Below are 19,351 nucleotides of genomic sequence, written 5' to 3' on the forward strand. Positions count from 1 at the left end.
GCCTGGGTGTTTCTGTACGTCTGGTTGTAAGTGAATGTTTGAATTCTAATGCTTTTCTTTCTCTTCAGGAAAGGCTAGATTTGCCCAGCTGATCTTTGCCCATGGAGGTATCTGTTCAATTTTCACTCAAATTCTGTGTTTCATGTGAGTTTGAGTCTTTCTTCTCATTTTGTCTTGTCTTTTCAGGCCCTGAACTCAAACCTGAATGGACATCTAGGATGGACTTAATGTTGTGGTTAAAACAATAAAAGTTTTTTTTTCTAATTTTGTCTCCTGAATTTCTTGATGCCCTTTTAACCTCCTGCTGAAACTGAATGGAACTGATGGGTGGAAGGCAGGCTATCCATGCAGAGCAATGATTTCTTGTCCTGCTGTTGAGGGAGGTTGACTCAAATTGATTACAGTATTACTGGAGAAAATCAGGATGTAACTTCAGGAGGTAGAATTTCTTTATTGGGTTCTCTATGGCAAACTGAGTTGATGAAGCCACCTTCAGTCAATTGTCTACGTCTTGTCCTTATATGTGTAACATGCTGCCATTGCTTATTCCAGCGTTGCAAAGGCTCCATAAAATTATCTATTTGTGAGTAACCTGCATCAATTGTTTCAATGATATTCTGTCAACCACATCTAGGTATGTTTTATGTATATAGCTAAATTCATACACGATGGCCATCCAAAGGACTTTATAAATGAAGCTTTGAGAAGTGGATGTATTTTAAAGAACATGGAGAAATAAAAATCAGTGCCTTTAATCAGCTTACAGCAAGCATCTGAGTTGTTGGGTCTTACTGGCTACTGATGGCATCCTTGATGTCATCTGGAAGTTGGTTCAAGAGCTGAACATCATAGCGTAAGGCTGCTCCACCTTACCTTTGGTATTACTAGCAGATTTTTCTCCAGTGATTGAGAGGTTTAGCTGAACTGTATCTGAAAGGGCACTGCTGATGCATGTCGTGTCCTTGCTGTTCAAAGTGCTTTTCAAATGAAGAAGCTTTGAGAAATGGTATATTCTAAAGAACAGGGGGGAGGTAAAAGGGGCTAAACAGTCATTTCAAGGTCATTTTTAAAGTCAATAGAGTGCATTCCATCAGCTTACAGCAAGTATCTAAGAACACTTGGGACTTACTAGCTACATCCTTGATGTCGTCTGGAAGTTGGTTCTAGAGCTGTTCATCATGGTGTAAAACTGCTTCACCTTTTATTTATTGTTAGATCTGACAGTAGGTCTTACAAGCAGATTTTTCTCCAGTGATCTGAGGTCAAGCAGGTGAGTACTGCTGAAACATCTCAAGGGTGACTGCTGGTGCTTGTATTGTCAATGGTGACTGCTGGTGGTATGTCTATATTGGAATATAAATCCCTTCAGGCCTTCTTGCTCTTCATTCTGGAAGCTTCCAGAGCTAACTCAGGACGAAACTTTTTTTTAGTATTTGTTTAGGATAGAGTTTATATCCATTCGTGTTTCATTCTGTTAAAATGAATGTCCCGCATTACCCACATAGAACATGCAGCAAGTAAATTGTACAGTTGAGCAGTGTGTTAAATGAGCCACAAGGTGGCAATACACTCTGCACAGTGATGGCCTCCAGTATATTTGGATAAATCAGGGCTGTTTTAGACAGGGTAAAAGGGTACTATTTTAAATGATCCCTGTGGTATTTTGACCAAAGTATGATATTTCATTAAGACCCCAAGGAACCATATCAGCTTGTGATAAAATGGGCATACGATAACTCCTTCAAGCTATCATTTCTCAGTCTCCTTTGCCATCTGTTTCTCGAAGTTGTCTTCTTCTATAAGTCCCAGAAGTAACTAAAGTTTTTGGGCAAATTGGGCAAACCTTGTGATTTGTGAGAAGAAATCTCCACATCTTCTTGCTCTTCTTTTCTGGAAGCTTACACAGCTTCCTCTATTTTCTCCCTCGCTCTTTCTGCCACTACTTCTCTGGGTTCCTAGAAGTCTCCAGGTCTGGATTTTTAGTTTAAATAATTGAATGAATAAAAGAATCTCAACTCCTGTGTAAGGGACCGAGGCAGCCACCCCACGTTTTGGGATGTGGGCGACTGGAATCGGTGGTGAAGTCAGGAAAAAACACGATGCAGGAGATGGAGGCTTAATATAAACTTGTTTATTTACACAGGGGAATCTCTTCATCAACCCCTAACATGTGCAGAAAATAAATAAACATACATCAATCTAGAAACAATCGTAAAACGTGTCTAAATACAGCATTCACTTAACCTCACAGCAGGTAAGTGTTCTTTTTCTTTTTCACGCCTCTCACATGGCTCTTCCATCCTCTCCTCATGGAATGAGGCCCCCTTTAAATAGCACAGCAATTGGCTTGCACCTGTGCTTCACTGACACCTGCGCCAAATCCAAGGAACCTCTTCTCTGTCCCTCTCAATTTAACTGTAACTAGGAACATTAAGACACCTTCCATTCTCTACTTTTTTTTCTCTCCATCTTTCTCTCTATCCATCTCAGTCTATTTTCTCTCACACTCAATCTCTCTTCTTCACTCCATTTTTATCTCCTTTTTTCAAAATTTTCACTCTCTTTATCTCTTTCACTCTTGTTCACTCTTCTTTCCTTCTTCCACTCTTCTTTCCTTCTTTCACTTTTCTTTTCTTTCTTCACTCTCCTTTCTTCTTTCCTTCTTTCACTCTTCTTTCCTTCAACTGTTATTTCCTTCTTTCACTCTTCTTTCCTTTCTTCACTCTTCTTTCTTTTCTTCTTTCACTCTTCTTTCCTTCATCCTCTCTTCTCTCCTTTCTACACTCTTCTTTCCTTCTTCCACTCTTCTTTCTTTTCTTCTTCCTTTCCTAACTTTTGCATTTCATGCACTGGTATTTCCTTCAGGAAATGCATTTTCTAGTTGAACGTTGCACTTTGTTGAAGTTGTGTGCGTCCATGTAGCCTATACGTAAGTTTGACTTTGTAGCCTACCTTGTCATTACGTGTTTGTTATAGTTTAGCTTGCTCATAATTGTAACGAGCACTGTCACTTAATTAATCTAGCAGGATGGTCGTGAAGTCGCTTAGCATAAACTGCTAATGTACAAATACGAGTGTTACAGGGTTTACCTTTGCTAACTTTTGAGCGGTCATTCATTTAGTGAACATGTTCTTGTCTATCTTAGATTAAGCCAGTCGCATATCATTGCTTAAGAGGTTTGCATTCTTACCGTTAGTTCCCTGTATAATTCATTATTTAAATGGTAGCCTACAACAGGGCTGTGTACCTGATAAAGTTTCCGACAGTAAAATTCGCACCTTTCTGTGCAAACTATGTCCTCCTGGAAAATGAGCAATTATTATTTTATTTTTTTTAAATGAACTGAAATGAACTGAACTATGAACGAGTTCAGAATTGAAATGGTGAACTATGAACGTGAACGATTCATATTTACTTGTATGAACTGAACTTTGAACGAGTTCATGTGAGGTGTGAACGTGCACAACACTGTCTGTCTCTTTGTGGCAATGACAACTTTGAACTTGAACTTAATTTCCCAGGAATCAGCTGACGCATCTGTAGCGAAGTTGGTAAACGCTGTTACAGCCACACGTAAATCACTAGTTAGACTGGAATTACACCACAACACCGGAAATTATCCGTTGGGTGACTACGGCGAACTTGTTATAGCCTACCCGGTCTTTCAAGAGGCTGAAGTAAGGATCAAACCAATCATTGATTATCTTCGTTTAAAACATTTAAATCGCGCACACGTCGACGTCACACTCTTAGCCAAGGTATTGTAATGCTATCGTAAAACGAGCGGAACGATTATCAAACTCCTGACCTTGTTAGCTGACTTACCCACATACCGAACTGAAATATCTTGAAATAGTATCATATCCTTTTGATTGAAGCTAACGTTATCCTGGTTTAATAGAATTGTGTTTGTTTTGTGCCCGTTGTTGGTAGATGCAATGCTTACATTTGTCATGTGTTTTCTCTGCAGCAGTAATCAACAAAGGCCAACAAAGTTACACACTCAAAGAACGGAATATGGCGTCGCAAGTGCACGAAAATGTCAAGGTAGGCTACAGTGCACATCTGTTGTATATATTTCTGTATACCATGCATGGCAGGCCACAAAGACATCGTGCCATACCACACAATCTACCGCAAAAAGTTTCCGCAAATGAAGCTTATGCGCCCCACCGACTTCCCACAGAACTATTATGGCTCGCGCTTGGAAACGTCTGCAGATCTCCAGACGAATGCCGCGTCCTGCTCCATGCCTTCACGGCCAATGCGGAAGAGCGCCTGTGAGGCCTTAAAACTAGTTCACCCCGAGGTGTGCGAAAGGTAACCCTACCCTCACCCCTGGGGAAGCTGCTATTGATCATCGACTAGTGTTTTGTGGAGTTACTTCATTATAGTAATACATGTTTTATACATGCCACATATTAGCTCATTTGTAGTTGTAATTTATGAAATTGCAAATCATGGCAGAAATACGGTTATATTTACCTTATTTTAAGATTTTTGTAATTCATATAAATGATGCATTATAATAAAGTTATTATGATAGCAGTAGTAGTTGTGTAGTTATGTAGTAATCATAATGATGACTGATCATGCATAATCATTTGCTGTTGTCAGAATTTTGGGTCTTATACATTTTAAAATCACATAACAGATCAAATTCATTTAAAAAACAAATATTCATCTCTCTTTACACAAAAGTCTTAAGGAGAAAGGATTTGTTCCCATTGAAGAACTACAGGATTGACCAGGCCTATCCACCTTCACACCAATTAAATATTTAAAGAATAATGACTGAAAGAAAAACAAATGATGGATAATCCTGGGCTTATTTGAACAGAATGACAGTTTTGATATGAAGACAAGTGACTAGATAGCCTACTAACTGGCTAGCCTGCTAATTCGCTCACTAGTCCAGTCTGTTATGCTATTTCCACACGCTACACCATGCCCATTCAAAGCGTTGGAAACATATGATTATGCTGTCATGGGTTCGCACCGTAAATGACCCCAAGATCATTTGAAAATGAAGGTCACTCTTTACCTGTGGCATAGATTGGACAAACATTCATTAATATGCTGTTGGGGTTGCTGCAGGTTCTTTGGCTGTGGTCTGATCTTCCCAGACAAACTGGAGGGATGTCAGGTGTTGGATCTGGGCAGTGGTTCGGGACGGGACTGCTACACCCTCAGCAAACTTGTTGGGGAACACGGTCATGTGACTGGCATTGACATGACAGAATCACTGGTGCGTAAAGAAAATAAGCTTCTAAGCACTTGGATGGGCCCTATGGTCAAATGTGTTTATGTGACCTTCCTATCTCTCTCCACCAATAGATCTCTGCCTCGCAGAAGTTTATTCAGTACCACCAGGAGAAGTTTGGTTACGGAAAACCTAACACTGTTTTTGTTCAAGGCTATCTGGAGAAGCTTGATGAAGCTGGGATACATAGCAACTCTTTGGATGTGCTGGTGTAGGTTGGACTATCTTCACTGTCCCTTTATGTTTCAGTGTGGTGCATGAACAGAAGACTACCGGTAGTCACACAAAAAAATTAGATGTGAACTGTCTGTGGCTTGTGGTGAGGCACACTCCTGCAGGCTCCTGGCTTAATGCAGGTCTAACTGTGTGATATGCTTTATGCAGGTCTAACTGGCAGGTCTATCTGTGTGATATTCTTTGTGCAGGTCTTAACTGTGTGATGTGCTTTATGCAGGTCTAACTGTGTTATATGCTCTGTGCAGGTCTAACTGTGTGATATGCTTGTGCCCTGACAAGCAGACCGTGCTAATGGAAGCCTACAGAGTGCTCAAGGTGAGCCGTTCGCCACCCCCCCTCACTCCACAATGTGTCAAGGGGAAATATGGAGATGGGACTTCAGCTCCCACCTGAGGACACACAGTAAAGAGAAAAAGTGTCCCTTTAAAATGTTACAGCCTTGCATACATTACGTCCAGTCTGGTTTGACCTTCAGCAAGGCTGCCAAGCCATAAGTATATCTAGCCATGTGTGAGGAATATCATATACACATATATTTTGTCTTGATTAAATAAATCAAAAATCAGCCATGTAAAACCATAAAACCTTAAAGGGGTTTCCGCTGATTCGACATGATCCAAACCGCACCCCGTTTGCATGGGGACCCTATGTACCATAAAGAGTGGACCAGCCTAGTGTCAGCCATTCTGCTCTGTGGAATTCACCATGATGATTATTACAGAAGCTTATAGGAAAACAAAACCCAGTTACATATTTAGATATATGCAATTTAGTATAATCTTAATTTACATGCTGTATCATTTTGTCATGACATTATTTGTCTTTTAGGAAGGAGGGGAATTCCACTTCAGTGATATGTACGCCAGTGAAGTTGTGCCAGACTCCTTCAAGGAAGACCCTGTTTTGTGGGGTAAATACTTCATGCTTTCTTAGGTACTAGCATTAGCACTGATTATAAGAGGACAGATAAGTGGAGATGTGCTCAGTGATCCTGTGACGATGTGATCGTCACTTCAGATGAGTATGTGCTCTGACTATCATGCCATCGAGCCTGGCTCGTAGGCGTTGCGGTCAGAGTGCATGTTTGGCACCCTGTAGACCCGGGTTCGAGTCCGGGTGGAGTGACCACGCTCTCCCTTCGTGACAGATCCCAATTCTAGATCTAGGCTACAGGATACAGGACAGTGTGGTTCATTTCTCACACCAAAACAGATGAATAGCATGTCTGGATATATCTAATCATTGGGTTCTGAATGGATGGTAGGTGAAGGAATGGCCGGCTCCCTCTACTGGCAGGATTTCATATCGCTGGTGAAGGAGATAGGCTTCAGCACTCCCTACCTGGTGGCTGCTAGTCACATTGTGGTGCACAACTGCCAACCTCTAAAAAAAGCTGGTAATTAAGTTTTTTTACCAACAGGTGCTACCCTGTAAGACTCTCTTTTCCCCTCTTTCTCTACTTACCGGTTGTAGGTTAAAGAACCATTCACTCATTCACCCTTATTCCACATAATCCCTTATTTTCACTGATAAACTATGTCTGTGGTCGATACAGGTTGTCTATTTCATTTTAATTCATATCAGTAAGTTGTTACATCTACAAACTTTGTGGCTATTATTGTCAGATGTAGAACTTTCTAATTGAGTAAGGGTGTTATTGACAGTGATTATAATCTTAGATAACGTGTTTACAACTCTCTTAGAGTTTAATTTTAAACTGCCATCCACAGGTGGTGTTAAATATGCATCTGGAACATACCGTCTCTTTAAATTACCCAAGACCACCTTGGAGAAGAAAGCCCTGGTGACATACAAAGGAACGGTGTTGGATTGTGCAGAGCAGTTGGACTTTGATGCCTCCCACACCTTTAAAGTATAGAACCCTGAACGTGATCCGTCAGCATGGCTCAAACTAGGGGCAGCATTGATATGTTGTCATGCTATCCTCTACACTGCTGTGACTATTAATACCTCAGATTCCAATGACATGCATCTATCATTTCACTTCATACAAGCCGTGTAGCACAAACAGCAACGCAAAAATGAGTAAATGAATTAACAATTGAACTAGTGACGTGATAAATAAACTTTGTCACAAAAGCAATAATACAAATGATGAAAAGAAATGGGGATTTGTGTTATTAACGTCAATGTGAATGGTCTTCTGATGATGCGTTAGACGAATCATGCAGTGGAGGTAGATGGAGAGATGGCCGCTGTACTGCAGTGTTCTCGCTTCTCTACAGACTTCAGCATCCAGATGTTGGACACTCCTCATCAGAATCCCTTAAAGGTAGAAAGACATTTTCAGCTGTTATGTTCTGTCCATGTTTTCAAGAACAAGCGTTTTACTTAGCATCTGTGAAATGGGTGACTTTAAGTCTCCTATTATGGGCTTGCTTCCAGGAAAGTCAGCTGTGCCATTGCGTTGATGCTGAATAGTTAATTAACTGTATGTGTGTGTGTGTGTGTGTGTCTCTGTCTGTGTGTGTGTATATATATGTGTGTGTGTGTGTGTGTGTGTGTGTGTGTTTGTTGGATGTGTGTGCCTGTCTGTGTGTATGTGTGCAGTACTGCCACCTCAGCCCTTTCCGACTGGCTGACAGACTGGGGGCCTCCGTAAAGCAGTGTTCTAAGACAGGAGGCGTGGGCGGCTCGGATGGGACACCCAGCGGAGCATGTGACGGGGGCGGGACGGCTGGGGGCTGTGGACAGTGAGGAGGAACACTGTGGATGCCATACTGTTAAGCAGGACTGCCTGAATGCCTAGGACTGAGTGGTAGAACATAATAGAAATCACATGGCCTTTCGCTGAACTCACTGTTGTAATACAAAGATGTGTTTAACAGAAGAAATACTTCTGGTATGATCACAAATGCAGTTGCTGTGCTATTAATTGTAATTATATGCAATGAATTGAGCTATTAAATGTAAATGGAATTTGGTTATAGTCGGGCATATTGGGTAGCTAAAAATAATCACCATGATCCAGTCAGCTATGACTGTCATATCAGTTACCCCAAAGACCTTAATCTGACCAGTGGGTTTTATGATGTCAAACACTGTCATACACACAGTATATTTCATTGAAGAGCTGTCTTTTTAAACTAATGCTGTCTTATTTTGTTAGTGGAATTGAACTCTGAGCAAATCTCTTGTTGCCTAAAATGTGTAGTGGTTAGGTCTTTCTTGCTGCAGAATGTTGACATGATTGCTACTGCTTCTGAAATAAATCTAGTTAGAAGCGAATTGCCTTAATTCACATTGAGCAAAGTAGTGAGAGCGCTGGTCAGGTATGTTTTCTATGGAGATGTATTTCACTATCGTCATCTTCATGTAGTAGTGAGCGAGCTGGTCAGGTTTGTTCAGGGCCGGTCCTACCTACATAGGGTGTCCAGACGTCCCGGTTTTACCGGGACAGTCCCGATTTTGAGTTGCGTGTCCCGAGTCCCGGAAAAAACCTGTCGGGACGCTAAAATGTCCCGATTTACACCAACCACTGTGAAATTGTCCCGGTTGTCAGCGATTACATAGCCAATGTGATCTTATTATAGCCTGATCAATAACTAAACCCATGGAGAAATACTAATAAAGCGTCCAGCGTATGATTTGAACAATGTGTTTGTGTGTCAGTCAATCGTAGCGGTCTGCGTCTTAACGTCTCTTCAACGACAGCCAGGATTATAGCCATGGAGTTTAGCTCAAAGTAAATGATGCAGGGAGTGAAATTGTAAGAACAGGTAGTTACAGAATATGGCTGTAGTTGTTATCTGTAGTTGTTAACGATTGTTACCTGCTCAAATTTAGGTTTACTCAAGGTAAATGAAAGGGAATATTGCAGTGGGCTATGTTAACACTAAGCTAGCTAGCTAGCTAGCTATTTTGTCTCCAGTGAGCAAGTGTGAATGAGCGAATGATTCGAAATGCAAGAAATAACTTTCGACAGCTCTCTTTTCTTTGGATTAACATATCTCTCTAGTATTTCGAAACAATAATATCAGTCCCTATAGAATGTTGTTGTTTATAATCAGTTGATGCTAGTGAATCCTAATTTGACATTATTATAGTGAATTCCATTCCATTTCAGCCCATTATACAGTGTTTATAATTTGATAATTAAGATTTATTATATGGCAACGACAGTACGAGCATTCTGATTGGATAATGGGTAGTCATGCCAGCCGCGCATTGACGTTCTAGCCGGTCTGCAGTCTGATAAGTATTCTTATTACACACCCCATCAATCTTAAAAATGAGTGATACCATGTACCAAGTACTAAACATTACATCCTTAAAAATTAGCGATATATCAACAGCCCTGAGCATGTATTGATAGAATCAGGACTCCTATTATGAAATTATCTGAGAACAGGAAACCAGTGAATGTCGTGGTAACATGACAGTTGACAGAATTCGCGAACATATTGATATCGGGTAATACTTTATAGGACTTCAGAAGCAGCGAAAATGTGTTATTGAAAGTGATGATGAAGACTTGACTACTATAGTTTGAAAACCTTGTGTTTAACTGTAAATTAAAGCCAAAGCTGAGCACTGTTGTCCGTTTTCTATTGATCATTGTAAATTGAAGTTAGCAAGTCATTGTTTGCTAGGCAACACCTGAAACACTGTGTCGTGAGAAGACTTGAGAGCTGAACAAAACTACATGTTTTCTATTTACAATTACCATTTATTTTCAAAATGAAAAGAGCTTAAATGCCATATAATAAACAACTTACTAACCTCAACCGTTCGGCCATGCAGGTATATCAGACTTCGGCCCCCCGCATCAACCTCGCTACGCTCGGTCGATACGTTACGGCCTCTGTCTGATATGTACCTGCATGACCTCACTCTCGGCCAGTAAGTAGTTATTATTATATGGCAACGACAGTACGAGCATTCTGATTGGCTAATGGGTAGTCATGCCAGCCGCGTATTGACGTTCTAGCCGGTCTGCGGTCTGATAAGTATTCTTATCGCTCGGTCCATACGTTACGGCCTCTGTCTGATATTTACTTGCATGACCTCACTCTCGGCCAGTAAGTAGTTATTATTTCAAATGGGCCCCCCAAAAAATTTTCTCCCCTTGGAGAAACACGGCAATTGCTTTGATACCTACAAACGCTCCTGTTGTTGGCCAAATCTATGTTCCTGGCACATGTTCAGGATAAGATGCCCCCAGCCTCATTGAGCCAGGCAGCCAAGATGCCCCCAGTGAGCCAGGCAGCCAAGATGCCCCAGGCCCCTTGTAGCTTGTGTGCAGGAGCCAAGATGCCCCAGCTGCAGATGCCCCCAGCATGGACTCAGATGCCACCGGCCCCAGTGAGCCAGGCCACCAAGATGCCCCAGAGGCAGGCCCAGATGCCCCAGGTACAGATGCCCCCAGCATGGGTCCAGATGCCCCCAGTGAGCCAGACAGCCAAGATGCCCCAGGCGCAGGTCAAGATGCCCCCAGCATGGGCCCAGATGCCACCGGCCCCAGTGAAGCAGGCAGCCAAGATGCCCCAGGTGCAAATGCCCCCAGCATGGTCCCAGATGCCCCAAGCTCCTGTGAGCCAGGCGGCCAAGGTGCCACCAGTGAGCCAGGATGCCAAGATGCCCAAGGCCCACATGCCCCCAGCATGGGCCAAGATGCCCCCAGCCCCAGTGGGCCAGGCAGAAAAGATGCCCCAGGCACAGGCCCAGATGCCCCAGCCTCAAAAGACTCAATCCAACCCTTTAGGTAGTCTTGGCAGCTCCTCCATGGATGTGAGTGGAGAAAACTATTATAATGGTGGTGATGCCGAGGGTCCCTCATCAGGGCAAGAGCGCTACCTTGTGATCACAGAGCCATCAGGTTTTCAAACACGCTACGTGGTTAAATCCTTTAATCGTTACGTGCGTGGCAAATGGGTTTTTTCCCAAACCACCTACATCCCACTGGACTTCCTTCCAAATGAGGATGCTGCTCAGCCTGCTCCTGTCCCCAGTTTTCCTGGAAATGAAGCCCAGACTGGCCAAACTGTAGACTCTTTGCCCATGGAGGTATATGTTTAACTTTCACTCAAATTCTGTATTTCATGTGAGTGGGAGTCTTTCTTCTCATTTTGTCTTGTCTTTTCAGGCCCTGAACTCAAACCTGAATGGATATCTAGAATGGACTTTACGTTGTGGTTAAAAAAATAAAATATTTTCTCTAATTTTGTCTCCTTAATTTCTTGATGCCCTTTTAACCTCCTGCTAAAACTGAATGGAACTGATGGGTGAAAGGCAGGCTATCCATGCAGAGCAATGAATTCTTGTACTGCTGTTGAGGGAGGTTGACTCAAATTGATTACAGTATTACTTGAGTAAATCAGGATGTAACTTCAGGAGGTAGAACTTCTTTATTGGGTTCTCTATGGCAAACTAAGTTTATGAAGCCACCTTCTGTCAATTGTCTACTTTCTTTTGTCCTTAAGTTTTATGTGTGTAACATGCTGCCATTGCTTATTCCAGCAACGCAAATGCTCCATGAAATGGTCTATTTGTGAGTAACCTGCATCATTGTTTCAATTATATTCTGTCAACCACATCTGTCAACTTTATAAATGAAGCTTTGAGAAGTGACTGTATTTTAAAGAACATGGAGAAATAAAAATCAGCTGAATGGGCATACACTGTAATTTCAAGGTCAATTTAAGAAGAACGGAGTGCCTTTAATCCGCTTACAGCAAGCATCTGAGTTGTTGGGTCTTACTGTCTACTGATAGCATCCTTGATGTCATCTGGAAGTTGGTTCAAGAGCTGAACATCATAGCGAAAAGCTGCTCCGACTTACATTTGGTATTACCAGCAGATTTTTCTCCAGTGATTGAAAGGTTTAGCTGAACTGTATCTGAAAGGTGACTGCTGGTGCATGTAGTGTCCTTGCTGTTCAAAGTGCTTTTCAAATGAAGGAAGCTTTGAGGAATGGTATATTCTAAAGAACAGGGGGGGAGGTAAAAGGGGATAAATGGAAATTTAAAGGTCATTTTTAAAGTCAACTATGAACACTTGGGACTTACTGGCTACAGGTACCGCCAACATCCGTGATGTCTGGCAGTTGGTTCTAGAGCTGTTGTGCAAATCTGCTTCACCTTTTATTTATTGTTAGATCTGACAGTAGGTCTTACAAGCAGATTTTTCTCCAGTGATCTGAGAGGTCAAGCAGGTGAGTACTGCTTAAACATCTCAAGGGTAACTGCTGGTGCTTGTATTTTTCAATGGTGACTGCTGGTGGTGATATATCAGTATTGGAATATAAATCCCTTCAGGCCTTCTTGGTCTTCATTCTGGAAGCTTCCGGAGCTAACTCAGGACGAAACTTTTTTTAGTGTTTGTTTAGGATAGGATTTATATCAATTCGTGTTTCATTCTGTTAAAACAAATGTCCCGCGTTACCCACATAGAACATGCAGCAAGTAAATTGTACAGTTGTGCAGTGTGTTAAATGAGCCACAAGGTGGCAACACACTCTTCACAGTGATGGCCTCCAGTATATTTGGATAAATCAGGGCTGTTTTAGACAGAGTAAGAGGGTACTATTTTAAATGATCCCTGTGGTATTTTGACCAAAGTATGATATTTCATTAAGACCCCAAGGAACCATATCAACTTGTGATAAAATGGGCATACGGTAACTCCTTCAAGCTATCATTTCTCAGTCTCCTTTGCCATCTGTTTCTCGTAGTTGTCTTCTTCTAAAAGTCCCAGAAGTAACTAAAGTTTTTGGGCAAATTGGGCAAACCTTGTGATTTGTGAGAAGAAATCTCCCCATCTTCTTGCTCTTCTTTTCTGGAAGCTTACACAGCTTCCTCTATTTTCTCCCTCGCTCTTTCTGCCACTACTTCTCTGGGTTCCTAGAAGTCTCCAGGTCTGGATTTTTAACAGACAGAAGAATGGCCCATGAACTTTGACCTTGATTATCTGTATTACTGCTTATGCTTGGCCAGAAGAAAAGACAATCTAAAAAGACATCTCCTTAGTTTACTCTGAGAAGTGAGATTTAGGCTTTATTTGATTCCTCAGCTCATACTTCTGTTTCTCAGGCATACAGTACTTGTCAGCCCTCTTGTGTCTGTGACATTTGTCACAACCCTCACCCTATGCTCTCCAAATCCTCCCATATATGCCATATCTGTGACATCTGACAACAGCCCAAGCACAAATAAATCATCTCTATTTTTCAGATCTGGAGATTGTCAAGTATATATCTAGGTAAAAGACACTTAGATGAAGGTGAAGGTATTGATGAGTTAACACAACCAAGTGTTTATTGCCTTGCATATGTAGCAGTGTATCTTTCATTAGTGGAAGTTCAATTTGGTGGAAGGGTGGTTTAATATTGACTTTAAGGTCATTCCTTCTGTGGCAGAGAGACCAGTGAAGAATTTAGGCAGGTGGTACAACTTCACGATGAGTAACACAGGACAGGTTGAAGAGCTTAGAGAATACATTTTAAAGGCTATCAATACCATTGATAAGACCTTCATGCCTGGTATATATACATGTGTTGTGCTTGAAGTATGGGTTTTTGCCAGATATGCAATGGTGCTCAAATCTGTTGTGTTATAAGACTAGGTTGTTTGGTATGATCTTTCGGGTGAAAGTTAGGGGTTTGGCTGTTGTAAAAAATAACTTAAAACAGAAATTGCAGAAGTGGTTGTGTGATCTGGATATATGACAAAACATCCTTCAGTTGATGGGAATAATGGATTTCAGGATGAGTTTGCATTACTACTTCCCTGTTTAACAAACAAACAAACAAACCAGGCTGAATTCAGTCAGTTTTATTGTTGCACAACGATACACAGCAACACACAAGTGCATATATTAGGTGGCGACACAAGACACACCCGCACACGCAGGCCATGTCTCCATGAATTTGACTTCTGCATTTTCTGCCCTATACCTCCAGGACCCCAGGAGCAGTGGGCATCCTTAGGACTTCCAAGAACATACCAACTTCACAGATATTTGTCATTTTACAATCCAAGAGTGCCTTTATTATAACAAGTCATGAAGCCTTATTTTCAGGAACCCAAGCAATTCTTCATAGAAGAACAACCAAAAAGCAAAATAGTTATATCTCAGACAAATACACATACAGAACTAGAATAGTTATCAGCAACATGAAAAGAAAAGGCCAAATTTACATTCAATATTTTTCCATGTCATGTTATGTCATCTCCTGTTCCTCGTATGGAGAAGTGTTTGCCTCTTCTAACCAATTTTAACAGTTTTCTCCATTTTTCGTCATTTTTACAAGTTCAGGATTGCACCCGATGGGTTCGGGATTTTCAGTCCTTACACTTTTCCCACAAATCCCAAAGAATGTCAGAAACACTGGGATGAACACAATGCCATGAAGTGCCCCAAATGAGATCACCAGAAACATGATCTTAAAGAAGGTTCTGAAGATGTAGCTATTTGCAGCTGAAAGGACAATCACACCAGCAATTGTGGATAAAGCTCCCTGGATTATTGGATACCCAAGGTTATGAAGAGCATCTATAGCTTTGTCATCAGCGTTCTCCTGTTTGCTTGAAACAAAAGCATAGGAAATATGTGCAGAGAAGTCCACAGAAAAGCCTATACAAATGACTAAATTGATCATGGAGACAGAGTCTAGATTAACATTCCACAAAGCCATGAAACCAGCTACACCCACTATTACAGAGGCAATGGCAAAGGTCACCCACAGAGAACAGAGCGGATTTGGAATCAACATAAGGGAAATGACAAGCATGGCAACAGTGGCCACTAGGATGTTCTGGACTGTATTGCTGACAATGACAGCATACTGGTCAAAGTAGATGAATGCCGGGTGGTACACCATTAAGTCTACCCCATTCTTAGACTTACATTTACTAGCGGTCTCTCTAAAAAAATTCAAGATGTTTTTCTCATCTACTGAAGTCCTGATGTTAACTGTTGGTACAAACATTCGGGAAGCTTCAATCGTATCGTTATGAATATGAACATCTTCACTGAAACCTTGCAGTTTTAGGGCACTTGGTAAAAACTTCATGAATTTGTTCTGCTGTGAGTAATCCAGTCCTACCTTACTTGCATATGCAATAAAATAATCAAGCCATGAAATAGTCATGTTTTTGGCCACCATGTCTGAATTTTCAAACTCTCTAACACAAGCCATTAGATTATTTCTTGCAGCTTCATTCCAATACTGAAATGTTGCATCTTTCACGACTACCATAACAAATGGGCCATACTCCCTGAAATAGTGATCCTCATTATCATAGTACTCACGTATGTATGAGTCATCTGTAGCTAGATTTTTCAGATCAATACCCTCCTTCATTTGAGAACAACCATATATGCTAACACCCACAAATACAAAATAGAGTAAAATAACAACAACCTTGGTCCATCGCCTTGTCAAAAATGGTCCATAATACTTTTTGAAGAAGACACTGATGGGCGTATCTTCCTCTGCACCCGTCTCAGGATCATAAGCACCACCAACTGAACAGGCATTGCTCTTCTTGTCTTCATTTGGAGTTTCAACCTTCCTGAATGTCAGCCAGTGTCTGTTGCTTGCCTCTCGTTTTCCATTCAGTGCCAGACAGGCACCAAAGAACGTGATGTTGTAGATGTAGCAGAAGAGGACGGCTGTTCCGGTGTACATGCAGAAGGACTGAACAGAGCGAAAAGGTGTCAAGAGGCCAATGTAGAAGGCCAGGGCATCAGTCAGAGTGGTGATGGTGATGGAGACAGCTGCCTCCCTGTACGTCTCTGCCATGCGATCTTCTACCTTGTCATTAACTCTCGTCATCTGCCAGCATTTGATCATGATGAACATGTCATCCACACCAATACCTATGGAGAGGGTTTCGCAAAGCAAAATTCCTCACGTCATGTGTTTGGTGTAATACGTTTGTATAATAATTAAATCGACCATGATTTAAAAAGAAACATCATTGAGTTGTCTGATATAAATGTGTGCTTCCATGTTGTCTGGACAGGAACATGTATATCAGGAGTAAGAGTCATTATCAACAACTGAAGATGACGGCCAGAGAGAGACCTTTTTTCTCTTTCGGTTTAGAAGGAGAATATTTAACTAAGTGCATCACTAGAAAACCTACTGACCCAAGATGACATCACCGTGTCTGACAATATAACAGGAATACATTGTATAGCTGTTCTGTGGTTACAGCTTCTAACTCAGTGCCGGACCAATTTTGATTAAATTTGCATTTGTATTGTAATTTGTATTTGTATTCCAAATTGTAAATATTTCGACCTAAAAGACAGGACAAAAAAGGGCCCATGTTAAAAAAAATCCAAAGATTTACCTTCAACTGCTAATATAGCATTCAGTCATTTAGAATTCAGAAAATATTGCCATTTATTTTTTTCACCAATTCTGGGTCAAATTGAAATATATAGTGTTCGACCCTCAGATAATTCAGTGAATATTACAGATAAATAGGTCCATGGTCTTGTCTACACATCAGACACTTTGAAAGAGAGATACAAGTTATCCATCTATCACAATCTGTGGAATCTTACCAAGAATCAGAAAGGGCGCGGTTGCCACAGTCATTGCGAATGGCATCCCACAATACAGAAGCAGTCCAAAACTGGACAGCACAGCCAGTCCTGCAGAAATCACCCCCAACGTGGCAACGGTTACCTTGTTCCTCACACAGTCCAACCTGCACACCAGTGACAGATTGTTACCCCACACAATCAGCCACCATAGTCAGTTAAGACCAGGGTAACTGGAATTAATTTCTTGCATCATCTGAGTAAATTCTTTAAGCTGTATAGGCAGATGACATACCTTAGGCAAGAAATAATTGATATGTTGATAGCCAAAAAATATGTGATAGAAAACAACTTGGTGGCACTTTTGGAATTCTTTTTCAGCTCTTCTTCCCGTGACAGCGTTGTGAAAACAGATATGGAGCCCTGCAACAAACACATTTATGGAACAGACACATTGCAGGCACATTTCAAATGAGCTACAGAATACTGCAGCGTGCATGGGGGGTTTACACTTCCATGTGTTTGTGTGTATTAGTTTGCCCCATAATGCAGTGTGTGTGTGCCTGTTCGAATAGTTCATGTTTAATTATGTGTTTAAGGCTCCATTTTAAGATGATTAAAGCAATGTTTAGAATGTAGGCATATAGGTAATAATTACCCAATAATTCGTTTTAAAACTATGTAGGCCTAACATGTCGTGTGCGTGTGACGAGTATCATCATATCATGATCATGTAGACACAAATTGCACATACGACGATGGTGAACTTACCAGTTTAGCATTTGTCTCCGATGAGAACGTGTCAACAAACAAAGTCAGCCAGGCGTCAGTTTCAGTTTCGTTATACTCTCGCAGGAAGTAAAACAGTCTTATTGCATTGGCGGTCTGTATTTCCTTAGTCTCTGGTCTGTATTTCACGCCGCCTATAACGGTCCCCAAGTATGAGCTCTCATGATAAGGATAATTTAGCGTAAAATGTTCAATGATGCTCGCATCGTAGTTTACAATATCTAAAACTTCGTTCGAGGCACATTTGCTTTTCTCCTTAGCACACAGGTTTGCATAGGTATTATTTGTACTAGTCTTGAGACTTTTCACTCTCTCATCTAATTTAATTATTTCTTGAAACGCCTTAACTGTGAGTATATTAGTCTTAACAGCTATAATCAACGACGCGTAGACGCCTTCAGTGTAGAGCCTCATGCGAGAAAATTCTTCGCGGTGTGGAAAATGCTGTCTGACAAAAGCCCTCTCCTCCTTTGCTGGCCCGTTTGTCGGGGTAAATTGGTCTTCGATATCATGTACCTCTCTCTGGTGGAGGAAGTAAAATCCTCCTCCGAGAACGCCAGATATCAGTAGAGGAAGAATCAAAAACAACCACGGATATTTACCGATGCAGCGTCCAAGTTTTTGAAAGGCAGTCGCGACAGGCTTTTCAATACAGTTTGTGTTGTAAGTAAACATTGTGAGTTTCTAACCACCGCATGCGTAATATTCTTATCCTGAGCACAGGGAGTGGTACACACAGTTAAACTGATAAGAACACTTTCGTTTTCGGTTTCAAGTGAAATGGGCGTGGAGTGGGCGTTACGAAACCTAAAATGTAACGGACAGACCGTCTTCTGTATTTTTCTGATATGAGTTTGTCAGAAAGCTAGGAAGGCATTTATTATGCTGTATTTTTTTAGGACCAGGCAATGGTGGTAACAGAGGCAAGAAACTGCAGTAGACTGCAAGTTGTCAACCTAATCCGGGGCGGAGATCCCATTGCATTAAACAGTAAATTCAAAGAGTAATTCCTCGGGGGGACATGAAAAAAAAGCTGTCTGGTCCCATTCGTCCTCTCTATCTCCCCCTTACGCCCCTTTGCAACTTGTCTTGCAGTGTTGAGCCGTTAGCATGTTCAAATGTTTTAAATAATATTATCAAAAGTAATAATAGTAGTTATAGCATTGTTCTGTATTAGTCCATATATATCCTACCTGTATACAGGTTTTTTGTATGGTGACTAGCAATTTGTATGGTGACTAGCAGTACTGTTGTGTGTGCAAACACTACGCGAAACACGGGAGCCTCATAAGTTCAACTGTTTACTGAAACTTATTCCAACGGACACACTGACCGGAAACACATCATCGGTTACATTAAAATACAGGCATGCTATCAAAATACGGGCATGCCGTAAACACTGTCATGGACACATAGCATTTCCCCCCCTCTCCAGGGGAGATCCAACCCACATCCCTGAGTGAGATATAACACGAATATTATAGTATATAATAACAATAATATAATAATTATAGTAGATAATCATAATACATTGTTAATGACTT

The 19,351-nt window shown here is 41.2% G+C and overlaps 2 protein-coding genes across 3 annotated transcripts; one reads left to right on the forward strand and one right to left on the reverse strand.

Annotated features, from left to right (window-relative positions):
• Positions 1 to 3,622: 3,622 nt before the first annotated feature.
• LOC308378363 (arsenite methyltransferase-like) lies at positions 3,623 to 9,091 on the forward strand. 2 transcript variants are annotated; one of them, XM_080855251.1, is made up of 11 exons: positions 3,623 to 3,759; positions 3,972 to 4,048; positions 4,188 to 4,321; positions 5,099 to 5,249; positions 5,339 to 5,475; positions 5,747 to 5,816; positions 6,330 to 6,411; positions 6,766 to 6,897; positions 7,232 to 7,374; positions 7,681 to 7,794; positions 8,073 to 9,091. In XM_080855251.1, the coding sequence occupies exons 2-11, from the start codon at positions 4,019 to 4,021 to the stop codon at positions 8,217 to 8,219; spliced, it is 1,140 nt and encodes a 379-aa protein (XP_080711377.1). In that variant the 5' UTR covers positions 3,623 to 3,759; positions 3,972 to 4,018; the 3' UTR covers positions 8,220 to 9,091. The 2 variants fall into 2 exon arrangements, with proteins under 2 accessions (XP_080711377.1, XP_080711378.1); XM_080855252.1 differs by having other exon boundaries at positions 3,624 to 3,759; positions 3,975 to 4,048.
• Positions 9,092 to 14,803: 5,712 nt separating this feature from the next.
• On the reverse strand, positions 14,804 to 18,503 carry LOC308378280 (patched domain-containing protein 3-like; the record flags this gene model as incomplete). The annotated part of the gene is given in 5 exon segments (XM_080855142.1): positions 14,804 to 14,829; positions 14,832 to 16,343; positions 17,040 to 17,185; positions 17,314 to 17,441; positions 17,790 to 18,503. Coding segments are annotated over 5 exon segments (2,505 nt in total). The 5' UTR covers positions 18,483 to 18,503.
• Between the last annotated feature and the right edge of the window lie 848 nt (positions 18,504 to 19,351).

This window comes from Sprattus sprattus (assembly GCF_963457725.1).
Source record: "Sprattus sprattus genome assembly, chromosome: 17".
Taxonomy (NCBI): domain Eukaryota; kingdom Metazoa; phylum Chordata; class Actinopteri; order Clupeiformes; family Clupeidae; genus Sprattus; species Sprattus sprattus.